General features: G+C 33.6%; 1 protein-coding gene and 1 long non-coding RNA gene across 4 annotated transcripts in view; one reads left to right on the forward strand and one right to left on the reverse strand.

The window, feature by feature from the left end:
• Positions 1 to 27,504, forward strand: part of TRDN (triadin) — a 388,796-nt gene that overhangs the window by 273,293 nt on the left and 87,999 nt on the right. The window contains exons 23-24 of the mRNA XM_053904527.1: positions 15,090 to 15,140; positions 21,218 to 21,268. Of these exons, the coding sequence (XP_053760502.1) occupies positions 15,090 to 15,140; positions 21,218 to 21,268 (102 nt within the window). The remainder of the gene's footprint in view (positions 1 to 15,089; positions 15,141 to 21,217; positions 21,269 to 27,504) is intronic.
• Positions 10,278 to 27,504, reverse strand: part of LOC109248496 (uncharacterized) — a 67,883-nt gene continuing 50,656 nt past the window's right edge. For 2 of the 3 annotated variants that reach the window (XR_008422901.1, XR_002072087.2), the window contains exon 3: positions 19,979 to 20,058. This is a non-coding gene — a long non-coding RNA (uncharacterized LOC109248496). Of the gene's footprint in view, positions 10,403 to 19,978; positions 20,059 to 27,504 lie in introns of those variants that run through there. The other variant, XR_008422902.1, reaches the window with a different exon arrangement.

Here is a 27,504-nt window from a genome sequence, read left to right on the forward strand (position 1 = left end):
ATATTGTGCAATTAAAAGAATATTTTAGTTCATCAAAATATGATTTCAATTAGTGAAGTTTGTCATATTTCAGAAACCAGGACATAAGTGATTAAATTCTTCAGTTTTAAAGTGGAACTAGTAGAGAAAAAATAATAATTAAATATGTGCTATTCATTAACGACATCATGTTGTTATGATCTTTGCTGATGGTGTTGTTACATAAACAAAATTGCCTGCAGTGAACAGTTATCATATGGATAAACATATTGAAAAATTAAATTGTAGTAATTGCAACTATTGTGAATTTCTTTAAAAACTTACAATGAAAGAGAAAGTTAAACAGTTGCCCAATTAATACAATAAATGATTCTAAATATAGAAACATTAGGCCTATCATTTCCTTTCTTATTTTTACAACTATGGAGCTGAATTAGATGATCTCTTACTGCTTCCAAGTGTAAAATTTTCTATTCAACAAAGTTTTTAAGTGGTGTTTCCTTACAACAGAATATAGAGTCTATTTCTTCTTTAAGGGAAGGCTAGTCTAGAAGGACTTACAGTTCTAAGACTTAGAGATTCAAATGCTAAGGGAAACCACACTATAAACTTGAATACCTATAGATACTTCAGTATCCTAAAAATAAACTGAAAGTTTCACTACAGACATATTAAGTACAGTTTTCCATTCTCTTAACAATTAAAAATCACTTCAAAATCATTAAATAGAAACATGACAGGAAAATATTCACAAAAAAAGATTAAATAGAATTTACATGCCTATTTACCACAAGAATAAATCTTAACACAATTAGTAATCATTTTATTCAGGATAAAACTGGAACATGTGGTTCATAAATGTATCCAATGCAGTTCCTTTCCTATAATAAAAAAATTCTGCCTTGCCTTAAATTAAGAAATGTTTCTGAATTCACAAACATGCTAATTTATGTTCACCTGTAGAATTTCTGTCTTTCTTTGCCTTTGATTCTATTTTGTAAACAATGGTGCCCTACATAATTGTATTAGTGTTTTAAGTTGTCATAACAGCAGGTGAAACCCAAATGCTAATACATGCTTTGTGTTTTTGTCATTGTCTTCACTCATCTTTTCAGATTCTTCTGTTCTTTGTATATGCACTGGTCTACCTAGAATATGTGATGTGTACTTGTAGATTTATCCCATATTTTCAAGTGAATGTTAACAATAAGAGTAATGATTTCCTGACAGAAAATTATTTATTTAAATAAGTAATGTTTATATTTTGTGGTGTGTTAACATTATTTTTAAAAGATTAGTATTATGTTTAAGATCAATGGAGTAAAATTGAAAGTTTAGTTAATACAAGTTGTATTTAACTATTTGCTTAATGTGTGATTATAAAATACCCCATTTGCACATGTGGACTAAGTCATGCTGTTGACCCTCAATAAATGTTAAATGATAACAATACTATTGATTCCTGTGAATTCCAAACTTTTTGACAACAGTTTGTGCTTTGATTGTTTAATATTTATTGAGCGCCCACAACAGACTAGGCGCTGGGGAATGGGTGTGAGGAACATGAGGTGGGCTACAGAGAGAAGATGGTTTACATGTGGAGCTTATACAGCATGTGAAAATGAGTATACTCTGCATATTTGTGTATTTTATATATTTTTGAGAGAATCTTTAGCAATTCTCCACTGTCCCTCTTGCTCACATAGCACATATCACTTTTTTTTTTACGTTTATTTATTTTTCAGAGAGAGAGAGAGCATGCCTAGGGGAGGGGCAGAGAGAGGGAGAAACAGGCTCTGTGCTGTCAGCACAGAGCTCTACGTAGGGCTTGACCCCACCGACTGTGAGGTCATGACTGGAGCCAAAACCAAGAATCGGACGCTTAACTGACTGAGCCACCCAGGCACCCCCACATTTCACTTCTTACTCTTATTTTATTTAATACTTTTAGAATGTTCTTACAATTATTTTATCTTATGTATAGGAAATTCCTTTTAATAAGCAGACAAATCTAAATCTTACTCATCACAGCAGAACAACATCTATTCAGAAGAAATTTGTATTGTTACATTGATCTCCTGCAGGGTGCCACATTCTGCCATGAAACATTTGGTTCATGTGATTCACACATGTATTAGTAGGAATGCCATTCAGTGCCAAAGAGAATTCCAGCCCAATAAAGGAAAAATGTGTGTCAATGCTGTTGACAAGATTTGGAGGTGATGCTATGAGACACATTGTGCTGTACCTTTTTCTCTCAAAGTTAAAGCTTCTTTGTTATTAATGATCCATTTTCTCTAAAAAGCTAATGTGTGACTTGATCACTCTTACTTTATGCAGGATATACTAGAGGCAAGTACAGGTCACACAGGGAAATCATGGTAATGCCCAATTTCTGTTTCCATGCAGGTATTCTGCCTTTCCATTATCATGAAAATGAATTATTCATCTGCCTATCTAGCTTCTGTGACCAATTTTTTTTAGAGATTCTGAGCATTTTATGAAGAGGCACACTAACACTTCAAGATTGCCCTAGGAACCTCCCCTTACACTTCATACTGGGGTCACCAATCTTAACACCACGTAACCTTATTAACTGCAGGTCAGAGATACTGGTATATAGTTGAACTTAATTACTGGAAATTATCAGAACAGACAACATACCCTAAAGCAATGTGTCGTTCCTACTATGCCTGCATTTTACTCTTACCATGATTTATCAAAGTAGTTTCTTTTTTTTTTTTTTATTTTTTTTTTTTTAACGTTTATTTATTTTTGAGACAGAGAGAGACAGAGCATGAACGGGGGAGGGTCAGAGAGAGAGGGAGACACAGAATCCGAAACAGGCTCCAGGAGGCTCTGAGCTGTCAGCACACAGACCGACGTGGGGCTCGAACTCACGGACGGCGAGATCATGACCCGAGCCGAAGTCGGCCGCCCAACTGACTGAGCCACCCAGGCGCCCCTCAAAGTAGTTTCTTAATGGAAATATTACCAATCTTTTAGTTTCTTAAAAGTAACATTTTTACATCAAATGTGTGCTCTTGCTTCACTCATAAGTCTCAAACCTTCTCTTGATTTACCTTGAAACGAAGCTTCATGTAAAAATAATAGAATGCAATTTTGAACCATTTCTTAAAGCCCAGTCAAATCTAATTGTAAATATGAAGAAAGTTGTCATATGATCTGTGAATTTAATGGTAATGAACTTCAGATGTCTTTTATCAATACTTAATATAATTTTATAATTTTAAAACAGTGAAAATATGCATTCTTATTATCTACGTCTTAATATTAGGTTGTTAGTTCCTTAAGTCATCCTTAAATCTGTAATATGCCATTTTTATTCTCCTCATAGTGAAATTCTCTTACAGATCTTATTTTTCCTAATATATAATTTCAATAACTATCACCCAGATTTGGCACGTAAAAATATTTTTTAATTATTTAACATAGATATTTGGAATTTAATATTTTGTTCACCAGTGAGAAAAATCAACTTTGTTTGTCTCTTTGATACCCTAGGCTACATTGTATAAAGGAATGTGGAAATGCATCATAATATTTACCATACAACACATCATGAAAATGCCTCCTTACAAGCTCAAGTATATCAAGCTGCTAATTATGTCTTATTTTTCTATTAATATTTCCTTCCACTCTTGTTATTATCCTGAAGCCATATATGGGTTGGATCTTTTTTTTTTTTCCTTAGAAATCTTTAGTAGAAAGTAGATTATAAACTATGTAGCAAAGTTTACTGGTTAGAACAAGGGTTGTTTTCCGTGACTTTTTGTTCTTTTTACTGACTTTTCCTTCATTTATAAATCAATTTTCTATTAAAGACCTATTTACGAAAAAAAATTGGCATACACTACCTTGAATAAAATTGTGTAAAAACCAATTGTTATGCTACATCCTGTTAAGCTCCATTCTCTAAAAATCAAATTGCAAAAATCATATGAAATAGCCCCACATAAAAATGCATTGTTACTTTCTCCTTGTTGTAAATGAAATTATACATTTTAGGTGAAATAACTTCAAGAATGAACATGAAAATTTTATCAACAGTCTATATAAAATTTACCTGTGCCTTATTGGTTATTACCACCCCAATTTTTCATAGAATGATGATGTAGTATAAACTCATTAAAAGGTAATTCTTTTTAAAAATGAAAATTTAATTCAGATCTTCTTTGGAATTCTAAAATGGCAAAATATGTTAAGAAATTTTTTCATTATTATAGCTTGCAAAGTGTGAGGTTTTTTTTACTTGATTCTTATACCAGGAAAAAAAAAAAGATACTAATCAGATTACCCATACAAAACATCTATATTGTCCTTAAAATCTTGATAATAAATAAATAAATAAATAAATAAATAAATAAATAAAAGTCATTGTGAATAGTTCTTAACTTGGAGTTAGCACTTGTATTGTGGTCCTTGGGGAAAAAAAACTGAAGAAAGCCAATGGTGGTTAAAAATGTCAGCCTCCTTGAACAGTGCAGCACAGAGGTATCTCAAAATAACATGTATAGCTTAGTCTACCTTTCCTATAATTTATCCAGTGACATTAGGTTAGTTACCTGCCTTATCTAGCCTTTTTTCTAAGCCAAGATTATTTCACTAAGCAATCTCTAGAGGAACTTCCAGTCATAATATTGTCTATTTCTCATCTGTAAAAAATATCTCTTATGCTTGAGATATTTCCTCTTTGCTCCAAATGCTGAAGCATAGACTTATTTTTCTGATTGCAAGTACAATCTGTACAAAAGTATATGCAAGGAAGTCAGATTCAGATTCTAAAATGATAATGTTTAAAAATGTTATATAGGGGCGCCTGGGTGGCTCAGTCGGTAGGGCGTCCAACTTCCGCTCAGGTCATGATCTCACAGTCGGTGAGTTCAAGCCCCCGTTGGGCTCTGTGCTGACAGCCCAGAGCCTGGAGCCTGCCTCGGATTCTGTGTCTCCCTCTCTCTCTGCTCCTCCCCTGCTCATACTTGTCTCTCTCTGTATCAAAAATAAATAAAAACATTAAAAAAATAAAATAAAAATGTTATATAAATCTATTAAAAAGAATTATCTTATTTTAAGTATTTATTCTGTTTACATTTCAAAATATACACCTAAATAATACTTAAAAATCAAAAAATACATCTCTGGAGCAAAGCATGCTATTGGATATTTAATTTATGGACATGAAGATTCTCTAAATGTGATTTAACCAAAGGTATCAGTAACAATGGCACACAAGATGTAGAAATTATGCCTTTGAAACACACACACACAAAAGAAACTATAAAAAATGAAACAGAAGATATTGTCTCTGGAGATAGGAGAATGTGAAGAACATAACTGTGGGTGGTTTCAGTTTTGGACTATTTCCAAACAAAATTGCAATGACTTTCTATGTATTGTTAGTCAGTTTAGTATGTATAATATTCTTTTATGAACAAAACTTGATTAATTACATTGACATGATACCAGAAAGAATGTTTGCATTTAGCATCTTTAAAGACTCTTCATCATTGGAAGGCTATAAATTTAAATTCATTAGTAGAATACTGTAGATCCCTTCGTCACCAATTCTCAGTGTGACTTTCAAGCTTTTTCTCACTGCTTTTTCCTGACTTTGTATATCCAGAGATCCAGCCACATGAACTTTCACCCTCCATGGTTTGCTTATGTTGGAGATAGCTTTCCAATTCTTTGATGACAAACCCTTTATCCAGTTTCAGAATCCACTGCAAATGGCAGTGCTTCTGTGATATCTTTTCTCATTCCATCAGCTAGAGTTTGTTAATCCATATGCTATGGGCCCAGTGCCCTGTGTATGTGTCTGTATCATCCATATTGATGCATTCTGGCATTAAATGAACTCAGTGCAATCATTTGTGCTTTCCCAGCTCCCAACATAAAAGAGGCACTGAATAAATGTCTACTAAATAGATTGAGTTAATCTTTATAAAATACAAAAAATGTATCCTCCTTTTAAGTGAAGTCCCAAGTGAAGGAATCTAAATAGACAAAGGTCCTTGTTTGGGTAGGGGGATCGCTTTGTCACATTGATAAGCACTGTATGAAATAGAATTTCTAGTTTGTTGAAATGGCATTAGCTTTTGTTTTACCTCAATTAAATCCCCTTTGGGAGTCTTGAACCTCAATTTTCTTTTCCATGTGTATATATATCTCTAAGTTTAAAGTAATGTTAGATTAGAGATTTCTTAAAAAATATATAGCATGGAAATCTAAAGTATAAGCAAATAAAATAAAACAGCAAATAAAAAAAATTTATACCATGACCAAGCGGGATTTATTCCAGTATGCAAAGCTAGTTCAACATTTGAAAAACCAATTAATATAATTCATCACATCAACAAGCTAAAGAAGAAACACATGATCCTATCAATAGGTACAGAAAATCACTTGACAAAATCTAGCACCCATTCATGATTAAAAAAAAAACACAACTCTCAGCAAGCTAGAAATACAACAGAACTTACTTAACTTGATAAAGAATATCTACAGAAAACCCACAGCTAACATCAGGGTTAACTATGAGCAGCTAAAGGCTTTCCCACCAAGATGAGAAAAATGGCAAGGATATCACGTCTAACCACATCTATTCAACATTGTACTAAAAATACTAGTTAATTAAATAAGACAAGAAAAGGAATAAAACTCTACCACCTGGGAAGGAGGAAATAAAACTGTCTTTGTTAACATATGATGTGATTATCTGTATAAAAAAATTCCAAGGAATCAAGAAAAGCTTCCTGGAACTAATCAGTAATTATAGCAAGGTTTCAGGATACAAGGTTAATATACAAAAGTAGATTGCTCTTTTATATGCCAGCAATGAAAAATTGGAGTGAACAAAATTAATAATGCAACACCATTTACCTTAGCAACAACAAAGGAAACATTTAGATATAGATCTAATAGGATACTTGTAAGATTTACATGAGGAGAACTACAAAACTCAAATGAAAAAATAAAAGAATGAAATAATTGAGAGTTATTTCATGTTAATGGGTAGGCAAACTCAAAATTGATAAGATGTCAGTTCTTCCCAAACTGATCTATAGACTCAATACAATCATATAAAAATCACAGTGGATATTGACAAACTGATATTTATGGCTATCAACAAACTGATTTTACAGTTTATATAGAGAAAGAAAAGACCCAAAGTAGCTAAGACAATAGAATTAAAAAGTTGGAGAAATGACACTACCACTTCAACTGTAGCTATAATGCTATAATAAACAACACAGAAATATTGCTATTATTGCTGAAATAATAGACAAATAGATCAGTGGAACAGAAGAGAGAGCCCAAGCAATAGACCCACAAAAATACAGTCAACTGATCTTTGACAAAAAAAAGCAAAAGCAGTTCAATGGAGAGAGTATAGCCTTCTCAACAAGTGGTGCTAGAACAATCAGACATCCACAAGCAGAAGAAGAAGGAGAAGGAGAAGGAGAAGGAGAAGGAGAAGGAGATGGAGAAGGGGAAGAAGGAGAAGGAGGGGAAGGAGAAGGGGAAGGGGAGGGGAGGGGGGAGGAGAAAAGGAAGCAGAACAAGTAGCTAGACACAGATTCTACAACCTTCTCAAAAAATCATCTCAAAGTGCATCATAGACCTAAATGTAAAACTATGAAACTCCTAGAAGATAACATAAGAAAATCTAGGTGGTTTTGGGTTTTGGCAATGACTTCTTAGGTACAACATTAAAGGCAATATCCATGAATGAAAAATTCATAAGTTGGACTTCATCAAAATTAAAAACTTCTGTTCTTCAGAAGATTCTGTCAAGAAAAAAAGAAAATTTGAAGACAAGACACAGAAGGGGAGGAAATATTTGTAAACCACACATCTGATAAAGGACTATTATCTAAAATACACTGAGAACCCTTAAAACTCAACAATAGGAAAATAAACAACTCTTTTTAAAAATTGGCAAACGATCTGAACAGCTACTTTACCAAAGAAGATATACAGATAACAAAAAGCATATGAAAAGATGTTTGATGTCACACATTAGGAAATTAGAAATTAAAACAATGAGATGCCACTACATACTTATTGGAATGGCTGAAATTCAAAACACTAAAAACATCAAATGTTGAGGAGTATGTGAAGCAACAGGAACTCTTATTCATTGTTAGAGGGAATACAGAATAGTACACCCACTTTGGATATCAGTTTGGTGGTTTCTTATAAAACTAAATGTAATCTTACTATATGATCCAGCAATCATGCTTTTTATTGTATGCCCAAATGACTTAAGAACTTATGTTCATGCAGAACATACAAATATTTATACCAGCTTTATTCATAGTTGGTAAAATTTGAAACCAACAGATATATTGTTCCATGGTGTATAGAAAATTAACCTCTGATACATCCATACAATATTTTTTACAGTGCTAAAAATGCATGAGCTATCAAGTCACAGACGTAGAAGAACCTAAATTCTACTTCTAGGTGAAAAAAGCCAATCTTAAAAGTCTTCTTATTGTATAACTCCAACTACATGATATTCTAGAAAAGGTAAAATTACGGAGATAGTAGAAAGTTCATTGGTTGTCAGAGGTTTCAGAAGAGAGAGGGATGAGTCAGTGGAGCATAGTGATTTTTAGGACAGTGAAACTATTCTTTATCATACTATAATGGTAGATTTATGTCACTATAACTTGTCAAAATCAATAGAATGACCAAAACGAATAGTGAATATTAATGTTAATTGTGGACTTTGGTTGATAATGATGTATCATTATTGGTTTATTGAATTATAACAAGTGTATCATGCTAATGAGAGATATTGATAATAGGGGAGGCTGTGTGTGTGAAGGGTGGGGGTATGTCCGAGCCCTGTGTACTTCTCATTCAATTTTGCTGCAAACATTAATCTGCTCTAAAAATCATTGAAGTTCATCAATTTTTAAAAAGCATATAAATCTCAATAAATTAGTCCATTAGATGAATTTCAAAGTATTATATTTTGAGATTCTATACCATGAATAATGGGAGGATTCATACAAAACCCTGCTTACTTTTTATTATATTAATAATTAAAAAAAAATTTTTTAACGTTTATTTATTTTTGAGACAGAGAGAGACGGAGCATGAACAGGGGAGGGGCAGAGAGAGAGGGGGACACAGAATCCGAGGCAGGCTCCAGGCTCTGAGCCATCAGCCCCGAGCCCGACGCGGGGCTCGAACTCACGGACCGCGAGATCACGACCTGAGCTGAAGTTGGACCCTCAACCGACTGAGCCACCCAGGCGCCCCTATTATATTAATAATTTTTAAGTTAACATTTTTCTTATATTCAATTATATATCTTCAAAATTTCTGTGTGTCATCTCATAAAATAAATTTCATGTTTGAATGCTTAAACTATAATGAGACTAATTTCTAAGAACTCACATAAATGTGTTTATAGAAGAGGAGTTCTAATTATGAAAAGAAGTTCAAAAGAAAATACAGACTATGGATAGTGAATATTATTGTAGTTAAAATAGAATATATTATATTTAAAAATGAATAGATCATTAGAGATTATTTTAAACATTGAAATAAGTGTATAAACTTACATGTTTCAGATTATTAACATTGGAAATTCACCATCTAAAATTTCTTGATAACAAAAAGCAAAGTGTTAGGTTTAAACTTCCAGGAAAAAAAATGCTAGGTAAATATTAGGTTGAAATATACACTTTTTTTGCCCAGGAAAACTGTCAAATATCAACAATTTCATTTGACTTTGATACCTTAGCCAGGTTGGGATTGCAAAATTGGGCAATAACTAACCACAGAAGGTGGTTATAATGATTATTGGGCTTAAATGTAAATGTTAAAGGGTAATTTTCCTAATAAAATGTAGTCAGCACAAAATTTGGAAAATTTATTAATTTATTCAATAAATAGTTACTGAATTCTTAGTGTGTGCCAGATGGCTTCTGATGGGTAGTTATGGAGAACATTGATATGACGTTATGATGCAAACATGCTCACTGATCATTCTGAGGAGGCATCTGAGATGCTATGTACTTTATAATCCACTATTCTCTCAGTGCATAGTATTTAGCTCTAACTTTGTAGTTTGATAGTCTGGGTTCAAGTTTCCCACTACTGCTTAGTAGCTGTGATCTTGGGCAAGTTTTTACCTCTCTTAGCTTCGGTTGTCAATCTATGAAATGTAGATAGTACCTAACTCACTGAAATGAGTGAGAAATTAAAGAGATTTGTTTCAGTCAGCTTGAGGTTCCTATAACAAAAACGCCACAGACTGAGCGGCATACACAGAAATTTATTTATCACAGTTCTGGAGGCTGGGGAGTTCAAGATCATATTCCAGTCAATTGGGTTCCTGGTGAGAGTCCTCTTCCTGGTTTGCAGATAGATGCCCTCATTCCTGATTTGGTAGAGAGAGAGGGAGAGAAGGAGAGACAGAGACACAGATCAGCTCTCTTTTGCCTCTTTTACAGGGGCACTATCTCATTCATAAAAGGCTCTGATCTCATGACCTAATCACTTTTCAAAACCCCACCTGCAAATACCATTATTTTGGGTTTTAGGTTTCAACATATGAATTTTGGAGGGACACAAACATTCAGTTCATAACAAAATCATATGTAAAATGCTTAACAATATAAAATAACATTGTATCATTGTACGTGAGTGCAGGAATGACCAAGACTTAGCTTTGCCTGACCCCAAGCGAATTACAGTCCTATAATGATATTTTTTCTTGAAACAAATGTGAGAACTTTGACATCTTGGCCAAACATTATTAGATGAGAAAAATTTTATGGCTAATAAAGTTTTCTTTGAAAAACAAAATCTTTTGTAGTAGATTTAGGGCTCAGTAGCTAATTCTGTGCCTAGGAGGTCCTAGTTTATCTTGGGTCCCAAATATTTAAAGAAGTGATATTTATTTTTTTTTTAATCACTGAATATTGCTAATATTTCTGCAAGAGCTGGGCAGAGATGAACCAAAATGACTAAAATGCACCCCACTGAAGTAATTCCCAAAATTCTGATCAGTATTCAGATTAGTAGCGTGTAATGAGGGCCGGAATATAAAGGTATGTGCAGAGTCTACTTTTTGCAGCCAAACTACACAGCGTAAAATCATCATAATTATAAAGTTCAATCAGAATTTAAAGGAAAGAGGTATTTAGATGATTTTAGGAGAGTCCCTCAACTAGGATAATTTGAAAACTTAAACTATGGTAGGGAAGAGCTGGCCAAAAGCGAGAATACTGAATCCACTGGACAAGACTTTCTCCCCCATGGGGACTGCAAGATGTGTATTAAACAAGTTCTACATCTGTTAGTTGTTTTGAATGTTATGCTGTGCTCCGTGTCAGTCTTAATATACTAACACAGCCCAGTTTGCCTAGATCTCTACAGTGCTTGAGTAATGCAAGAAAGCTCTTTGTGTATTTATTGTATTATATGGTTGGTTCTTTCTGAGCTCACTAACCTTCCAACTCTGTACTGATTATATAGCTAAACTTTCAAAGAACAGTTTAATTTGCCTTATTTACATCATTTCAGGAATACCTCACCATAGTCTCCAAGTGCTGACAACATTGTCCAGATGTCATTCAAACAAATTTTATATTATGCTTTTTAATTAGGCTGTCCAATTAGAGGTAAATGATAATGTTGGTTACAAAATTATATTCTTTTTTAAAAAAATGTGAAGGCTAAGAAATAAATAATAACAAATAGATTAAAAAAGATACCAACATATAAATATAATTGAATTGGAAATATTTTTAATTAAGGATACTTAAACAGATATTTAGAGAAAAACATTCTAAAATATTACAATTATGTTTGTCAAGTTCTTTAGCCCACAGAATAGGGAATGATTCAATATATCATTAGCACCAAGAGAAAGTTCAAGACAGCCTCTGATCATGTCATACTTAATTACAAAGTTAATGGACAGTGTTCCCAGTAAAATTAAACTCTGACAACATCTTTTAAGGAGCACTAAAACTTATTATCAAATAAATATCAATACACTACATTTTTCCCCATGGGAATTATAATCATAGTATTTTAAACCATTTAGAGAACTTGAGAATGCTTTTCTCTGTATTGATTCATAAAATTTATATTTTGGAGTTTGTAAAATGTATTAAATTCTATAAAACGCCTTTTCTAAAATATCTCTGATTGTCAAAAATTATGTCCAAATGAACATAAAACAAAGATGCATGTAGATCATTCACATATTAACTATTTTAAAAATTCATGCAATTAATCACAATTAAATCACTTTAGGAACAATATTGTATCACTTTAGGAAGGAATAGAAACGTTATGAAACAACTTTAATACTTTTGATGCTATATGATGTATATTAATAGTCATATCCAGGAAATTATCAGGTATCATTAAACTTATAAATGGAGTTCTCTAAGGGTGCCTGGGTGGCTCAGTCAGTTAAGTGTCTGACTTCAGCTCAGGTCATGAACTCGCAGTTTGTGAGTTCGAGCCCCACGTCGGGCTCTGTGCTAACAGTCAGGGCCTGGAGCCTGCTTTGGATTCTGTGTCTCCCTCTCTCTCTGCCCTCCCATGCTCGCACTGTGTATGTGTCTCTGTCTCTCAAAAGTAAATAAACATTAGGGGCGCCTGGGTGGCTCAGTCGGTTGAGCGTCCGACTTCAGCTCAGGTCACGATCTCGCGGTCCGTGAGTTCGAGCCCCGCGTCGGGCTCTGGGCTGATGGCTCAGAGCCTGGAGCCTGCTTCCGATTCTGTGTCTCCCTCTCTCTCTGCCCCTCCCCCGTTCATGCTCTGTCTCTCTGTCTCAAAAATAAATAAATGTTAAAAAAAAATTTAAAAAAAAAAAGTAAATAAACATTAAAAAATTTTTAAACACATTGCTTGGGGTTCAAAATATTTGTTTGTGCTAGGGAAAACCTCTAGTGCTGATTTCCTTTGCTACAATATTATCCATTATTTCAGTCTTCTGTTTTGCCTGTTTTGTAGACATTTAAAAAAAAATTCTAGAAAGAAACACTGTTGTTATAAATACATTTTATCTTCCACAAGACCATGTTAGAAGAAAAAGCAAATGGTATATTATTTTTGTGTATTTTGATCAGATATATTTAGGCCCTTAAATCAAAAAAAAATTCCTGAACTTACTGAAATCGAATATGTTTCTCTTAAAACAATTTTTACCCAGTAAGTTTTTGAAACTTGACTTGCACTGCTATTTTGAACACAGTTTGTGTGAGTTTTAAACATCTTGCAATAGCTAAGCAAAATTTATAAAATTAAGTTTATTACCACCAATATGTGAATAATATTTCAATATTGGCAATTTATATAAGATCAGATTTGAAACATACAAGTAAAAAATTATAACCCATTGGTCTCTTTTTCAATTTGCCTGTATTATTAAGAAAATAATTTTTAACTTTCTGGTTTATTTTGCCTTTGTATACTTAGTTTATTCACTAAGTAGGGTCAGTATGTATAAATAAAGTAAATAAGATTTGTTGGGGCATTCAAAATTCATTTTACTGATTGTATTATTTGTTTCCATTTATAAATGAGACTGCAGGTTGCTTTGCTTCTGCAACAGTTGCAAATTATCTGTGGTTCACCTGTATTTCCAAGTATTTGCTAGACATTTGCTTTTTTGGGTGTCTTGTAGCTACATGAAACAAAATATATTCAAAACAAACATGATATCTTTCTCCAAAGTCTTCTATTTCTTACATTTTACATTTCAATTGATAGCAGATTATCCTTCCGTAAACATGTACAACTCCAGAAGCTATCCTCAGCATTTTTTCATCTGTTTTATATCCTACATCCAGTTTTATTGCTAAATTGACATTTCCTAACCAGTGAGACTCTACTCAATTTAGGAGCCTTATACTCAAATGGCATCTTCTCATGAAAGCCATCTCAATTATAAAGTAGAGTTAATTAATCATTTCTCTGTTGTTTATGGAGTTTCACTGTTTATGGAGCTTTGCTGGAGAACTTATCACACGCTGCAATATTTTGCTATTTATTAGCTGGTGGTTTCAAGTGCTGTTTCTGTGTACAGACCACTCCAAAACTTAGGGAGTATAAAACTATAGCTAGTTTTACTGTGCTCATGATATAGAGGGTCAGAATTTTAGGAGCGATCAAGTAGCCAGTTTTTACTTGGGTATCTCATGTGCCTGTAATCAAACATAGTCTTAGAGCTATTGACTGGGCTGTGTATATGTAGCTTTTCCAACATGGTGGTGTTAGTTGGATTACTGACATGGCAACTCGCTTCCTCAGGGCTACTGTCCCTAGAGAAGCAGATGGAAAGTGCATGATCTTTCATGATCAACCCAGGAAATCACATAGCATAATTTCCATTACATTCTGTTGGTTACAGGTGACTCAGCAAATGGACAGATGACCAGCTCACGCCACCCCATTCTTTCTGCTGTCCTTCTAAAATGTGTCTTTCTCTCCATTTCATCTATATCTCTCTAAACCTTTTCCATTTTCAAGGTCTCCCTCAGTATCACCTGCCTTCCAAAGCCTTTCCTGATCTTATCATTCAGCTATAAGAGCCAGTACCTTTGTGGTTGAGTACAGAAAAATATCAGTTATATCTCAGGTCTCCTGTCATGAGCCACATGACCTTGGAAAAGTTATTTAATCCTTCCATGTGAAAAACAGAAATAGTAACAGGATCTACCTACCATACAGGGTTGTTATGAACATTGAATGACCAAACAGTAGAGAGCATTCCCTATGATATATAGTATAGACAATGTTAGCTACCATTGTTATATCTTCTTTCCTCAAAGCCTATAGCATTTTATTTGTATCTTTTATGTGTCTATCATAATCTTCCAATTGTGATAATAATTTGTGGGCTTATTTTGTATCTTTTGCATATTTTGCATGTGTTTTAGAGGCCACTTGTGCCAGTTGATATGTGTGTCTTGAATATCAACTCAGAGCCCCTCTGAGTCTTTAAGCCTCAGTAAAAAAAAAAAAAAAAAAACATGAAAAACTTGCAGTTTTTTTTCCTCTCTGTGATTCCTTATAAACTTTTCTCCCTATGATTCCTCTTGCAGAAATTAAAAAAGAAAAATCCAGGAAGACTTCCTCAGTTTTGAAGGATAAAGGTAATAGAGTCAATTTGATGTAACACTAGTATTTGATATAATACTAGAAATTTATTAGCAAAACTATCTGAAAGAGTCCATAGTACCTTAGAGTCATCTCCTTTGCAGATATGTGAGCCCAAACTTCACAGGTCACATTCACATATTTGAAAACTATGTCCCTCAAAAACTTTCTTCTAGTTCATTGTCACTTGACAAGTGCTCTGATTACAATTTCTAAAAGAAAGAAAAAAGAAAGAGGATTTTTCCTTAAAGAATGAGAAGAGGGGGAAAAAGTTAGAAGGAAAGTAAAAGTTATGGAAAGAACTTGCCCTATGTGCTTTGATTCTCTCTTTTCTATGCATTCATAAAATATATATTTAGTGCAGAATCTATGCAAACACTTGCTAATCACTGGAAAACAAAGACGGCAAAGCCGGTAATAGGGAGGAAGACTCTGGAATTAGAGTTCTGAATTGTTCTTTTCCAAGACTCTTAGTCAAGTTCTGTATGCTTGAGTCTTGTCTGGCTCTATGTTACTATGAAAGAGCATGACATTCTTATTTACATTTTGCAATTTCAATCTCTGGAATGGACTGACTTTCCTTTATGTCCATCTAAAGCCCAGGTCTCTTTCCAAGCATAAAACATCAAGCCTTCTCTATCTATTTCAACTTCCACTGAATTCTCTCTTCTGAATTCGTATACTTACATGTTTATAATCTAATATACACATATATATGTGTGTGTGTGTTTTATTAATTATTTGAAATACCACCTATTTAAGCATCAAGAGTTAATGTTATTCACATTAATTTATGTGGATAGATAAGTACCACATTTAATAATTACTTTTTGTGCATCTAGTATGCGATAATCAGAACATGTACTCACCAGACATAGGGAGTACAAGAAAGTCATGGTCTTTGCTTTCATGGAATTCATAGTATTAATTACATAATTAATTAAAGCAATAAGAATTATAGAGGAGATATACAGGGTGCTATAAGAGACTGCCACGGGGGATTCTAGTCAAGTGTGGGGCATCTGAGGAGGCTTTCCTGAAGTTATATTAAATTCAAGTAGGAGGATGAGGAATTAGCCAGGCAAATGTGTAAGAATCGTTTGAGCGAAGCAGGGCATCTGCTCTTTGATATCTACTTTATACATTTTGCTTTAGCAAGTTGTGCTTTAGATCTTAATCATTTATAAACAAGGAAGCTGAGGCAGAGATAATGCAAGATACTCAGTATAACATCGTAGGTAAGAGGTGAAGACAAGAATCAAAGTTCAGTCTTTCAGACACTAAAGTCCATCTCTTCATTTTAACACAGATAACTGCTCCTTAAATAAGGTTCTTATATTTTTATTCTTCAAAGCAATTTTTCTTTGAGTGTAGAGTCATTACCTAAGTTTGAAAAATCTATTTGACTCAGAAACATTGGCTCTGCAGTATGTAAATATAGTCTTAGTCCTTTAGCTATTGGGGGGAGGGGCTCCCCTTAATTCCCACAGAAGAGTTTAGTCTATTTTTTCTCCAGTGATTATCTGTACTTTGAGAGAGATTCCTCATTCTCCTTTCTCATTTTATCTGACAATTAATGAGATTATTTTCCTTGATTGTGTGAGAACTGAAGTGTCATTGAAACACACTACCAGGAAAATCCAAACATATATATGGAGATATATAGGGATATCTATATCTAGATGATGAATCGATAGATAGATACATACACACACATATATAAATATATATGTATATGATTTGCAAACCATAATTTGCACAAAGTAAACCTTCCCTCCTTCCAATGTAGTGTGAGATACATTTATTTGGGTTCACAATTATGCCACAGGAATATTTGGGCCTTATATTATTTGTTCACAAGAAAAGCAGTTCAAAAGAAAGACTGGAGCTTACCTCTAAAACTACCTTTGAGGCACTGATGATTACCAAAGATTTAAACTACTACTTAAAAGACTTCACTTGTGCCAAAGCTTAAGCTAGTTGGAAATGGCAGTTGTAAAAATCTGTCCCGGAAAATATTATCTGGGGGGTTTAAATCCACACTGACCACTTCACTAAGCAGACTCCTGTAATTTCTATTTTTGTTGTTATTGTTATTAATGTACAATTTCAGGCAATTTCCTAGTGAATACTTTGTCTTTAACGTTAAATCCTGTATTTTGCAAGATGTCTCCACAGTCACTAGAAAATTATGTATATAAAGGTTCACTGCATATGATTAGTGATTTAGAACTATTTCAAATGCACCTGTCTTATTATTCAATTGTGTTAATGCCATCAAATGTCTTTGTTATGTATAAGTTAGATACTATTTTAGAAGAATTTTATTACCACCTTTCCTTTGTTTTCTGAGTATAATTTATCATTACAAAAAAATTCAAAGAATAAAGTGCAGCATTACTTGTAATATTTCAGGGACATTAAACACTTCTGCCATATTACTGTATTTGAAGAGGCTCTTTGAAGCCTGCTGCTGAACTGTGGCAGAATCAGAATGCAGCAATTCCACTTGCTAAAAAATCCACTTATTGCGTTGGAGTCACTGTATTTTGTGAGTTATTTCTATTAAGCTGCTACAAGTTTGCCTACATTTGCCAGTCTCATCAATTCCACTTGCATGTACACATTAGAATACATACTGAAATAGTGCTACAACTCATAAACCTCGGGTTATCACCCAGAAATCCTTTGAGGCCCCATTTATTGGGAATGTGATGGCCATGAGCAAATTAAGGATTTAGGGAAACATGATTAGACTGTGCCTTTATTTAAGAAGATAGAGGTGTAGGGAAGAAAAAAGAGCAGGAGAAAGACACATCTTGCTGGCTTTTGCTGCTGGTTCAGCTACTGACTTCCCTTGGTTAGTGGACTCACCTAAGTCCTCTCAACACACCTGCAAGAGCAGAAGCCTGTGTGGCCTTGAACATCAAGAAACCAGACAATCCTGTTAGACATGCCTATTATTGGTTATATTCTCTATCTTACTGTCACTTGTAACAGCTAGTCTGATTTATATGATGATGGAAGAATCACCCATGGTCTGAGGCACTGCAGACTGAACCCAAACAAGGCAACAAAGAGATTAATTAATTTCTTTTCTACTGAGACCACAATAGTAGCACTCTTAGGTTACTCTGGTATTGGAGTAATATGATGGATGTTAGAGGTATTTTCTAATTTTGTGACCCAGGCCTGTGTATGTTTGGATCTAATGCCAGAGAATTCTCAGTGGAGCTTGTCTTTCCTTATATTCTGATGCTTGGGACCATGCACATGATGATCCCCCAATTTCTATTTGTCATAAACATGCTTTCTCTTGGCCATTCCCACCTGTACAAACAAAAGATAGAGCTAAGGATGAGGTAAGTTGTCTGAGGACCTTGATCCCCAATGATTTAGAGTTCATTGTGGACACTCACCCTAGTTTATTACTGCCTTTATCTGGGGCAGTGTAGAGGAATTAAAAACCTGAAACCATTTTCCTATTCTTCTGTGAATTTTTTTTTTCCATCACAACCTCCTTGCCCAGATGACTTTGAGAATTCTAAATTATATCCAAGCATCTTTAAATATGTTCCAGATCTTTTTTTTTAATTTTTTAATGTTTATTTAGTTATGAGAAAGAGAGAGAGAGAGACAGAGAGATAGAAACAGAGTGTGAGCAGGGGAGGGGCAGAGGTAAGAAGACACAGAATCTGAAGCAGGCTCGAGGCTCTGAGCTGTCGTCACAGAGCCCGATGTGGGGCTCGAAGTCATGAACCACGAGATCGTGACCTGAGCCAAAGTCTGATGCTTAACTGACTGATCCAACCAGCACCTCTAGATCTTGATAATCAAGATTCATAAGCTTTTCTGTAGGCTCTTGGACAAACACAAAGAAACTACCATATTTGTAAAATCACACCAAAAAAAGTGCTCTCCAATGCTTTGCTCCTGACAAACAATACAGATGACTTAAAAAAAAATGCCTTAATAGCTGACCCAAGCCAACAATATCCTTATCCTTCCTAATATACAAGTACAGAATTACTATATAACATTCTTCACAGTTTGGGTAAGATTTGATATCCCACTCCTTTCCTACTTCAGCCTGCGGACTTCCTAAATCAGGTGAAAACCCCTTGAAATCAAAATGGACACTGAGAGGAAATGACCTTCAAGAAAATCAGTGCAAGAAATGATCCAGCCTGGGAGCAGAAGGCATCTTCCCATTATTGAACTTGGAAATAAAAATCACTTTTGGGGAGCCTGGGTGGTTCAGTCAGTCAGTTAAGTGTGGGACTCTTGATTTCGGCTCAGGTCATGATCTCATGGTTCTGAGATCGAGCCCCAGGTTGGGCTCTGTGCTGTCAGTGAGGGATGTTTTGGGATTCTCCCTCTCTCCCTCTATCTGCCTCTCCCCCACCCCCTGCTCACACACAAGTGTGCTCTTTCTCTCAAAAATGGACATTTTTTTTTTAAATCAATTTTAGTGGCCTAGAAGGCTCAGTCAGTTGAGTGTCCGACTTTGGTGAACTTTCACCACATTTAAAGTGAGGAGTTTATGACTTTCAAATACATTATAAATTTGCATTCCACCTCTTCTTTCTTTCTCCACCAATATCAAAGCAGTCTTGTGGGTTCTCTCCCTCATTCTTGTGTTTTATAACTACTTTCATCTCACGTAAACATATACACCTCCCCACTTAAATCAATATGCTGCATCTTGAACTTGAAATTCCAGGTGCTGCACTCTCCCACCCCACTAGGAATCTGTCCCCACCAACATTTCTCATTTCACAATACATTATTATTTTTTTCTGGTTTAGCCAGGAAATGCAAAAGCAGTAAATTACCCCCATTAGCTTGAAAAAAGTTAATGAAGCTTCTCAGTCTGTTTATTCAATCCATGGCTCTTGATTTCATCTTCAGATGCTGAAATACAGAAAAAAAAAATAGGCCCTACTTATACTTAGCACATTAAATGGCAACACGGAATTTTCCTTGCCACCAAAGCCATTTAAAAATATTCTGCAAACATATGGATATTTAAGGATATGGAAAGGAAAATATGGATATTTTCTACCAAGAAAATCTTGCTTTGAGGGACACAGCCTTTTCAACAGAACTCCTAAGTCCATTCTTGACACTATCCAAAGTCACCTGGACTCAATTCTAAGCAATTGCTTGAGTGAGATATTCATTTACGAGTCCCACCATCATATTCTGCACTCGCCCCCTGACACACACACCATAAGGTGGGAATAGAACAAAGGGCTGGAAGGATAGATTACTCCCCTTCCCTTCCTTTCTCACTGCATCGAAAGTAATTTTTGTCCGTAAAATGTTTACTGAGATATGTTGCAGACAAGGCAGAAAACTGGTTTATCTTTTACATAGGCTACTGAGGAAGTATGATCCTATTCAAGACATCACCCACATATATGTCTGGAACACATGATATGATTAGAATCACTTTATATTTGAACCTGGTAGAATAAACAAAGTTTTTTTTTTTTTTTTTAAACTAAGGGCCACATTTTTACGACGGTGGGAGTTTGTAGATAAAATTGGCTTTTGTGTTTTATTTCTGTCTTATTCTTGAAATGTGTTTGACTGGAGTCTGATGACTGAAGCACCACATTTACATGACAGATGCAGGGTTTTCCATTTGTTTATTTAAAAAAAAATAATCACATAGCCTGAAAGAAATAAACTAACTTAGTGCTGATTATAACAGTTTGGGAGACTTCTAGAAGCCATATGTTTTTTAAAAAATTACAGCTAAAATAAGTTCCTATCCATCCAAAGCCCATTCTCTTAAATGAACAAATAGATTGTAACTCATTTGACAATTTACGTTTATTTTAAATGAAAATGATCAGGGAGGATGGATTGTTGTACTCTATACTGTTGTTTCCTTGTCTCTGTATGATTAAAATCATTTTTGTAAGAAAACATTATATAAGTTCCACCCAAGTTCACCTTACTTATAGCTCACTGACTCCATTATATATGTGTTCTCAAATCCTTTTATCTTGGCTTCAAATAAAGGCTCAATGTTTTGTTTTGTTTTTTTCTTTTTTTTTTCCAGAGCCTATTAAGGGGAAAGAAGTGAAGCTTCCAGTTTCCCTAAAGGAAAAAGGTAATATTGTATAATGAAATGTGAAAACACATTGATCTGCCTATTGCATATTCAGTTATTTGCAACAAAGCAATATATCATTTATTTTTCAGGCTTTTAAAACTATAACTTTCATACACCCTTGTATATGTGTGAGCAAAGGAAAGAGGACTATTTTCTCTCTCAAATTTCTAAATTTTACTATGAAATAACAAAGACAAGAGTAACTATGTCAGAAATACTGTGAAAGCTTTTTAAAATGCATATGTTATTCTGACTCCACCAGTCTGTAGTGGAAAATCTGCATTTAGTAAATATCCCAAGGTGAATCTTAAAAAGAATAGCTATAGAAACCAAAGACTTAAGATAAAAACACTTAAAATTTCTCAGTGTTGGCTTGCCATTCTGTTAAGTTTGGATACAACCAAACTCTAAACAAATTTTATAGCTAGGAGGAACTTAGAGATAAACTATAGTCCAAAACCTTCATCTTATAGATAAATAAAAATGGAGTAGCCAAGAAACTTTTCAAAATTATTGTGATTTGCAATACAGTCAGCATTAGAAATCTGATCTAAAGCAAACACCTCCAGCCTTCCCATTATACTACAATCAAAGTAATGTGGATTTTGATATGCACGAAGTTATGTCTCCTAAAACATAAGTAAATATGGTTAGTCCAATATAATATATTTAGTTTCTAATTAATCCCAGTACCTTCTATGGGCACGGTATCATATTCAGAATTTTCTAATATTTCTTATTGTCAAGATGAACATAAGTAAACCAGTGAGATCATGAAATTATACTGACCATACTGAATGTTAAAAATAGGTTAGAAATATACCTGAGGAGAAGATCTGCATGAACTATTGACCAATTAATGTACAGGGACTTAGTGACAAAAATCCAAACTTACTGGCAATATTTTATTTAAAAGAAAAAAAAAAACTTTTGGTAAACTTGTAACACATGTGTTGGAGTTGGGAGAGTTGTGGGTGAGCTGGGGGAGGGGAAAGCAGCAAGGACATAGAGAAATGAAGGGCACATGGAGAGTCTTCATTAGTGAGTGTAGCAATGTATAGAAAAACACCCTTAAGTCATATTTTTCTAACTTTGCAATTAATTTTAAATTAAACGAAATTGCTACTTAATGAAACATAAGAGTACAACATGATTTTTGTTTCTCAGCCCATAGGCATACTTGATTTTTTTTAAAGCAACATGGATTTGAAATCTGTTAAGGCCTTTATATTTCACTTTAGAAATGTATTATCATATCTAAAACTTTATCTTCACTTATGATAGTAGTTATTTCAGTGCTATATACAACTTTATGTTATTCTGGTATAATATGTAAATCAGAATATTTTACCTTGCAAGAGAATTCTCACATGTAATGTTAAATGCCCAATAAATAGCAAAATGTTGCCACATTGTATTATAAATTGATTGCGAAGACTAATGGCATTCCTGTAGATTTACCTGAACACTAAATTATTTTAAAGAAACTAGATTTCTTTGGCATGATCTGATTGGTGGTTGGAGTGGACACTTACATAACAATCTAAGTTGAAATGATTTGATGACATTAAGTAATTTAAGCATTCAAGGATGCTATTATTCCTTTGCCAATCTAAAACAGAAATATTTAAAAAAAAAAGAGGAAAAGACAGGCATATTTCAAATTTCCACATTTTTATTAAGGCTGTTCATTTCAAAAATTTTTCCCTGGAAGAAATGCATGTGGAATGAATATAATATATGTATATATATATATATATATATATATATATATATATATATATCTCCACACACAAAATAATTCAGATTTCCACCAAAATCACTTGATGTGCGTTTCAGTCTTTGATCACTGGACATACTTACTTAAGAGTTTCCTTTTTTTTATTCCTATCATTCCAGAATCCTTTTTCATCATCCCATGCCATATGGTCATTCTAACACTAGCCAGTTCATGGTCATAGATAATGGTGGTGGAAAATAAAGCATTTTGGAAAACATAGATTTTTTTAACATTCTGCCCTTATTTCATCAATTTTTATGTTATTGTACTATTTTCTCCCTAATTTTTAATGATGAGTATGTATAGACAAGGAAGGGGGTGCATAAAAATTCAACTAAATGCAATCACCAGAACTTTATTTTATTTTATTTTATCAAAATATAATTGACACACAATACCTAGTTAGTTTCAGGTGTACATCCTAGTGATTCAATACTTTGATACATTATGAAATGATCCCTGAGAAGTCTAGTTACTTTTTGTCACAATGCAAAGTTATTACAAAATTATCGACTATATCCCCTGTGCTTTACACCACATTCCCATGATTTATTTATTTTGTAACTAGAAGTTTGTACCTTTTAATCCTTTTCACCTATTTTGCCCTGTTCCCAACCTTTCCCCACCTCTGGTAATCAGGAAATTTGTTTCCTGTATCTATGAAACTATTTCTGTCTTGTTTGTTTGTTTTCTTTTTAAAAAAATTCCACATATAAGTGAAATTATATGGTATTTTTCTTTCTCTGTCTGACTTGTTTTACTTAGCATAATAACTTCTTGGCCCATATATGTTGTTGCATATGGTAAGATTTCAATCTTTTTTATGACTCAGTATTCCATTCTGTATGTATGGCTAGAGTAGGATTTAAGACAAAAAGAGAGCAAATCCAAACAGAAAAGATAAGCTTCAAACTGGGAAAATGTATTACAATGCATATAATTAACAAAGGATGAATAAGCACATTATATTTTTTAAACCTACAGATTAATAAAAATAGAACAAACATACCAGAAATGTCAAATTTGTCTATGTTTATTCACTTTAAAAATTGCTAATTGAGCAAACAACCAAAAAATAAATTTATAATCACTGAAATGTGTGGGTAATATTGGTAATTTTTAATCAGGAATGACTAATATAATTTATTTCCATGATAGTAAAAGTCAAATAAATGAGAGAGAAAGAATAGCTGGAATCTATCTCAAATATATGCAATTTTAAAAAATAGGATATTTATATAAACCCCATTCTAGTATTAGGATGATTCATATAAAATAATTTTGAGTAATTGTGGAAGGTTTTTATAGTCAGAATTCAACATCATGGACGTGTAGAAGATACTAATACAATTCCAAATTACTTCAGCATACTGGAAGCCAGGTTCCAACAGAAATGAATGTAAGGAATTCAATTTGGGAAAAAAATCAAATTGTATATACTTAAGAGAAAAACTGTACAAAATCAGCATACAGGAATTTTGCCTTAAAGAAACCCTCAAATGAATATGAATAAAGAATTCAGCTTTTACAATATGAATTATACTGTTAATAGTGACTATAATAACTCATATCACCATTGCTCTTTACTCTTTATTTCAAATGATTTTGATCCTCATGGCCTTGTATGGTGTGTAGTTGACAAAATATCGTTCCTATTTTAAAAGTGTAACTTAACAAGATAAAAGGTGACTTATGAGCAAAATGATTTTGTCTTGGTTATTTTAGTAGAAAATATGTACTAAAGTGCTGTGGAATATGTGAACACGTAAAATATATTTTTTTCTATTTGCTCATTCTCCCTTCTGCGTTTTTAATTTTCTGACTTTTCTCCAGCCCTTTCATTATCTCCTTTTAAGCTTTCTTCATGAAGTTCAAAGTGATTGTCCTTATTTCAGAATATCATATTTGATTCCAAATATTCTTCATTGCACAGAAGACTCTTTTCTTTTCTTTTCTTTTTTTTTAATAGTAAGGTAGGTCCTTGAAGGGGCGCCTTGATGCTTCCTTTACAGAAGCTTTGTAGTTACAAAGAATGACCACCATGAAATGAGAGTTCCTTTCTGAATCTATTTTTGGAAGAATGTTATTTTGTTCAAGCACAGCCCAGTGGGAGAACTGGTACATAGCAGTTGTGTTAGATCTGGATTAGCCCTTTAGGAAAAAGTACTCCAGATGAAATACATAGTCTGAAGACATCTGCCTTTAAGGATTTCCACTTCCCATTAATCCTTTCTATAGAGATTCTGATTTTGTGTCCACCTGATTGGTTGTATATATTTGATCTCAACAAAACAAAATAAACAGTAAGTACAATCTTGGCTTATATCAGGCAAAGTCAGAAAGTTTTAGCTTGTCCATCCATCCATTTCTTTCACTTCAACTGCCATTTAACATTACATGATTTAACATGAAATCATAAAAATAGTGGAAAGCACCAATTTTCTTTTTTGTATACTTATTTTTTACCTTAGGGAGTAATAATCTTCAATTTCATGTTCGCATGGCAAAACACAGTTTTTTTTTTAATTTTAAAAAAATTTTTAATGTTTATTTTTATTTTTGAGAGAGACAGAATGCGAGTGGGTTAGGGGCAGAGAGATAGGGAGACACAGAATCCGAAGCAGTCTCCAGGCTCCGAGCTGTCAGCACAGAGCCCACTGCGGGGCTTGAACTCACGAGCTGTGAGATCATGACCTGAGCCGAAGTCGGACGCTCAACTGACTGAGCCACCCAGGAGCCCCCAAAATACAGTTATAAGTTACCTCTGCCTCATTAAATTTGTAAGGTAGCTTCATGTGACATTGAAGAGAAATTTCAATCATTTAATTTGATATGAAAAAGTAAAAGCTTTCACGATAATTAAAATTGTTTAAACATCAAATCATAGACAAAAATAAAGTGGTCAGCTACTTAATTCTAAATTTTTGCCAAACTCACGACTTTGCTGTCATATCTCTAATGATTCTTTCCTTGAAGAAATTTATAGATCATATTAAACAAACTCGAATATGTGGATTGTATAGAATAATATATTTAAAATAATAAATAAGGTTATATTATTTAAATTATAGTATTTATAAAGCTTTATGTAAGAAATCCATATTTTATCATTTATATTAATGAAAGTAAAATTTTTTCAACAAATAGCAAAGTAACCGGTGAAAACAAATAAAGATCTTTGCAGTAAATCTGAAAATGACTTTATTCTGCCACAGCTTTTATTGAATCATAGAAATCACTATGAAACCAAGAATATCTTGATTCATTTTCCAAGTCAGCATTTGTGATATTCACTTTTATTACAATTTTTAAACTGGTGTTTAATATGTGCAAGTCCCTAAAGGTGGTTTCATATTTGTTGTTGTTAGCAAGGCTTCAGTAGTTGTTGCAAATTAATATTGAAACAAAAAGTAAATTTAAAGAAATGACTCCAGGATAACGTCTCACATAAGACTTCAAACATTTAATTTTTGCTGACAAATTTTTTCATCACTTATAGTGGAATAGAAAGTAAAGAAAATACTTCCTAAAACTTGCTTTCATCTGCACTTTTCTTTTGTGTTTTTTCTCAACTAATGACTCTTCAAAATATTGCTCAAAAACATTTCTTGAGTCCTTGCTCTGGTTGACAAACTGACTGGTTGTTCGCTTTATAGGTGGTTTTGATGGGCACTGTGCTCAGTACTGCAAACCCTAAGTGATGCAAGTCTCCAATTGCAGAATTAACTCAGAGGCAGACATACAAATACAAAATAAAATCCAGATGGGGGGAATCCTTTCACAATGTATACATATATCAAATCGCCATGATGTACACTTTAAATGTCTACCAATTTTATGTGTCAATTATACTGTAATAAAGCTGAAATAAAAATAAAATAAAATGGAGTAAAATAAAATAAAATCCACTGGAGAGGAGTGAAATAAGAAATAGGAATTACAGCCAATGCTATAAAACTATAGAGAAAAAGCAACTTTAAAGCAAAGAATACACATTTCATATTTAAACAGAGATACATTGCAATGTAAAATGTAAAAAGATGGAATGTGCCTTTATGTATAGTTCTTCCCTTCAGGACACTTGCCATTTCGCTTAAGAGTCAAAGAAAAACTTTTGTAAATGATGATGTATAGTGCATAATGATATGCCACTAAGGACAGAACAGCCAACTTAATTTGTAAAAACTCTCTATGGCATAAAAATGTCTTAAGATGTAGCCTTTAGCTATTTTAAGTAAGTTACGAGCACTAGTCTTATGAGATGCCAGTTTTCTCATTAATGAAATTCTGCCACTATATTCCACAAATTCTGTGAATATTTTTAATGTTTATTTATTTTTTGAGAGAGAGGAGGGGGAGGGAGAGAGACGGAGGGAGACACAGAATCCGAAGCAGGCTCCAGGCTCTAAGCTGTTCGCACAGAGCCCAGTGTGGGGCTCGAACTCATGAACTG

The sequence above is a fragment of the Panthera pardus genome, unplaced genomic scaffold (assembly GCF_024362965.1).
Source record: "Panthera pardus isolate Hobbes unplaced genomic scaffold, ASM2436296v1 HiC_scaffold_17, whole genome shotgun sequence".
NCBI lineage: Eukaryota > Metazoa > Chordata > Mammalia > Carnivora > Felidae > Panthera > Panthera pardus.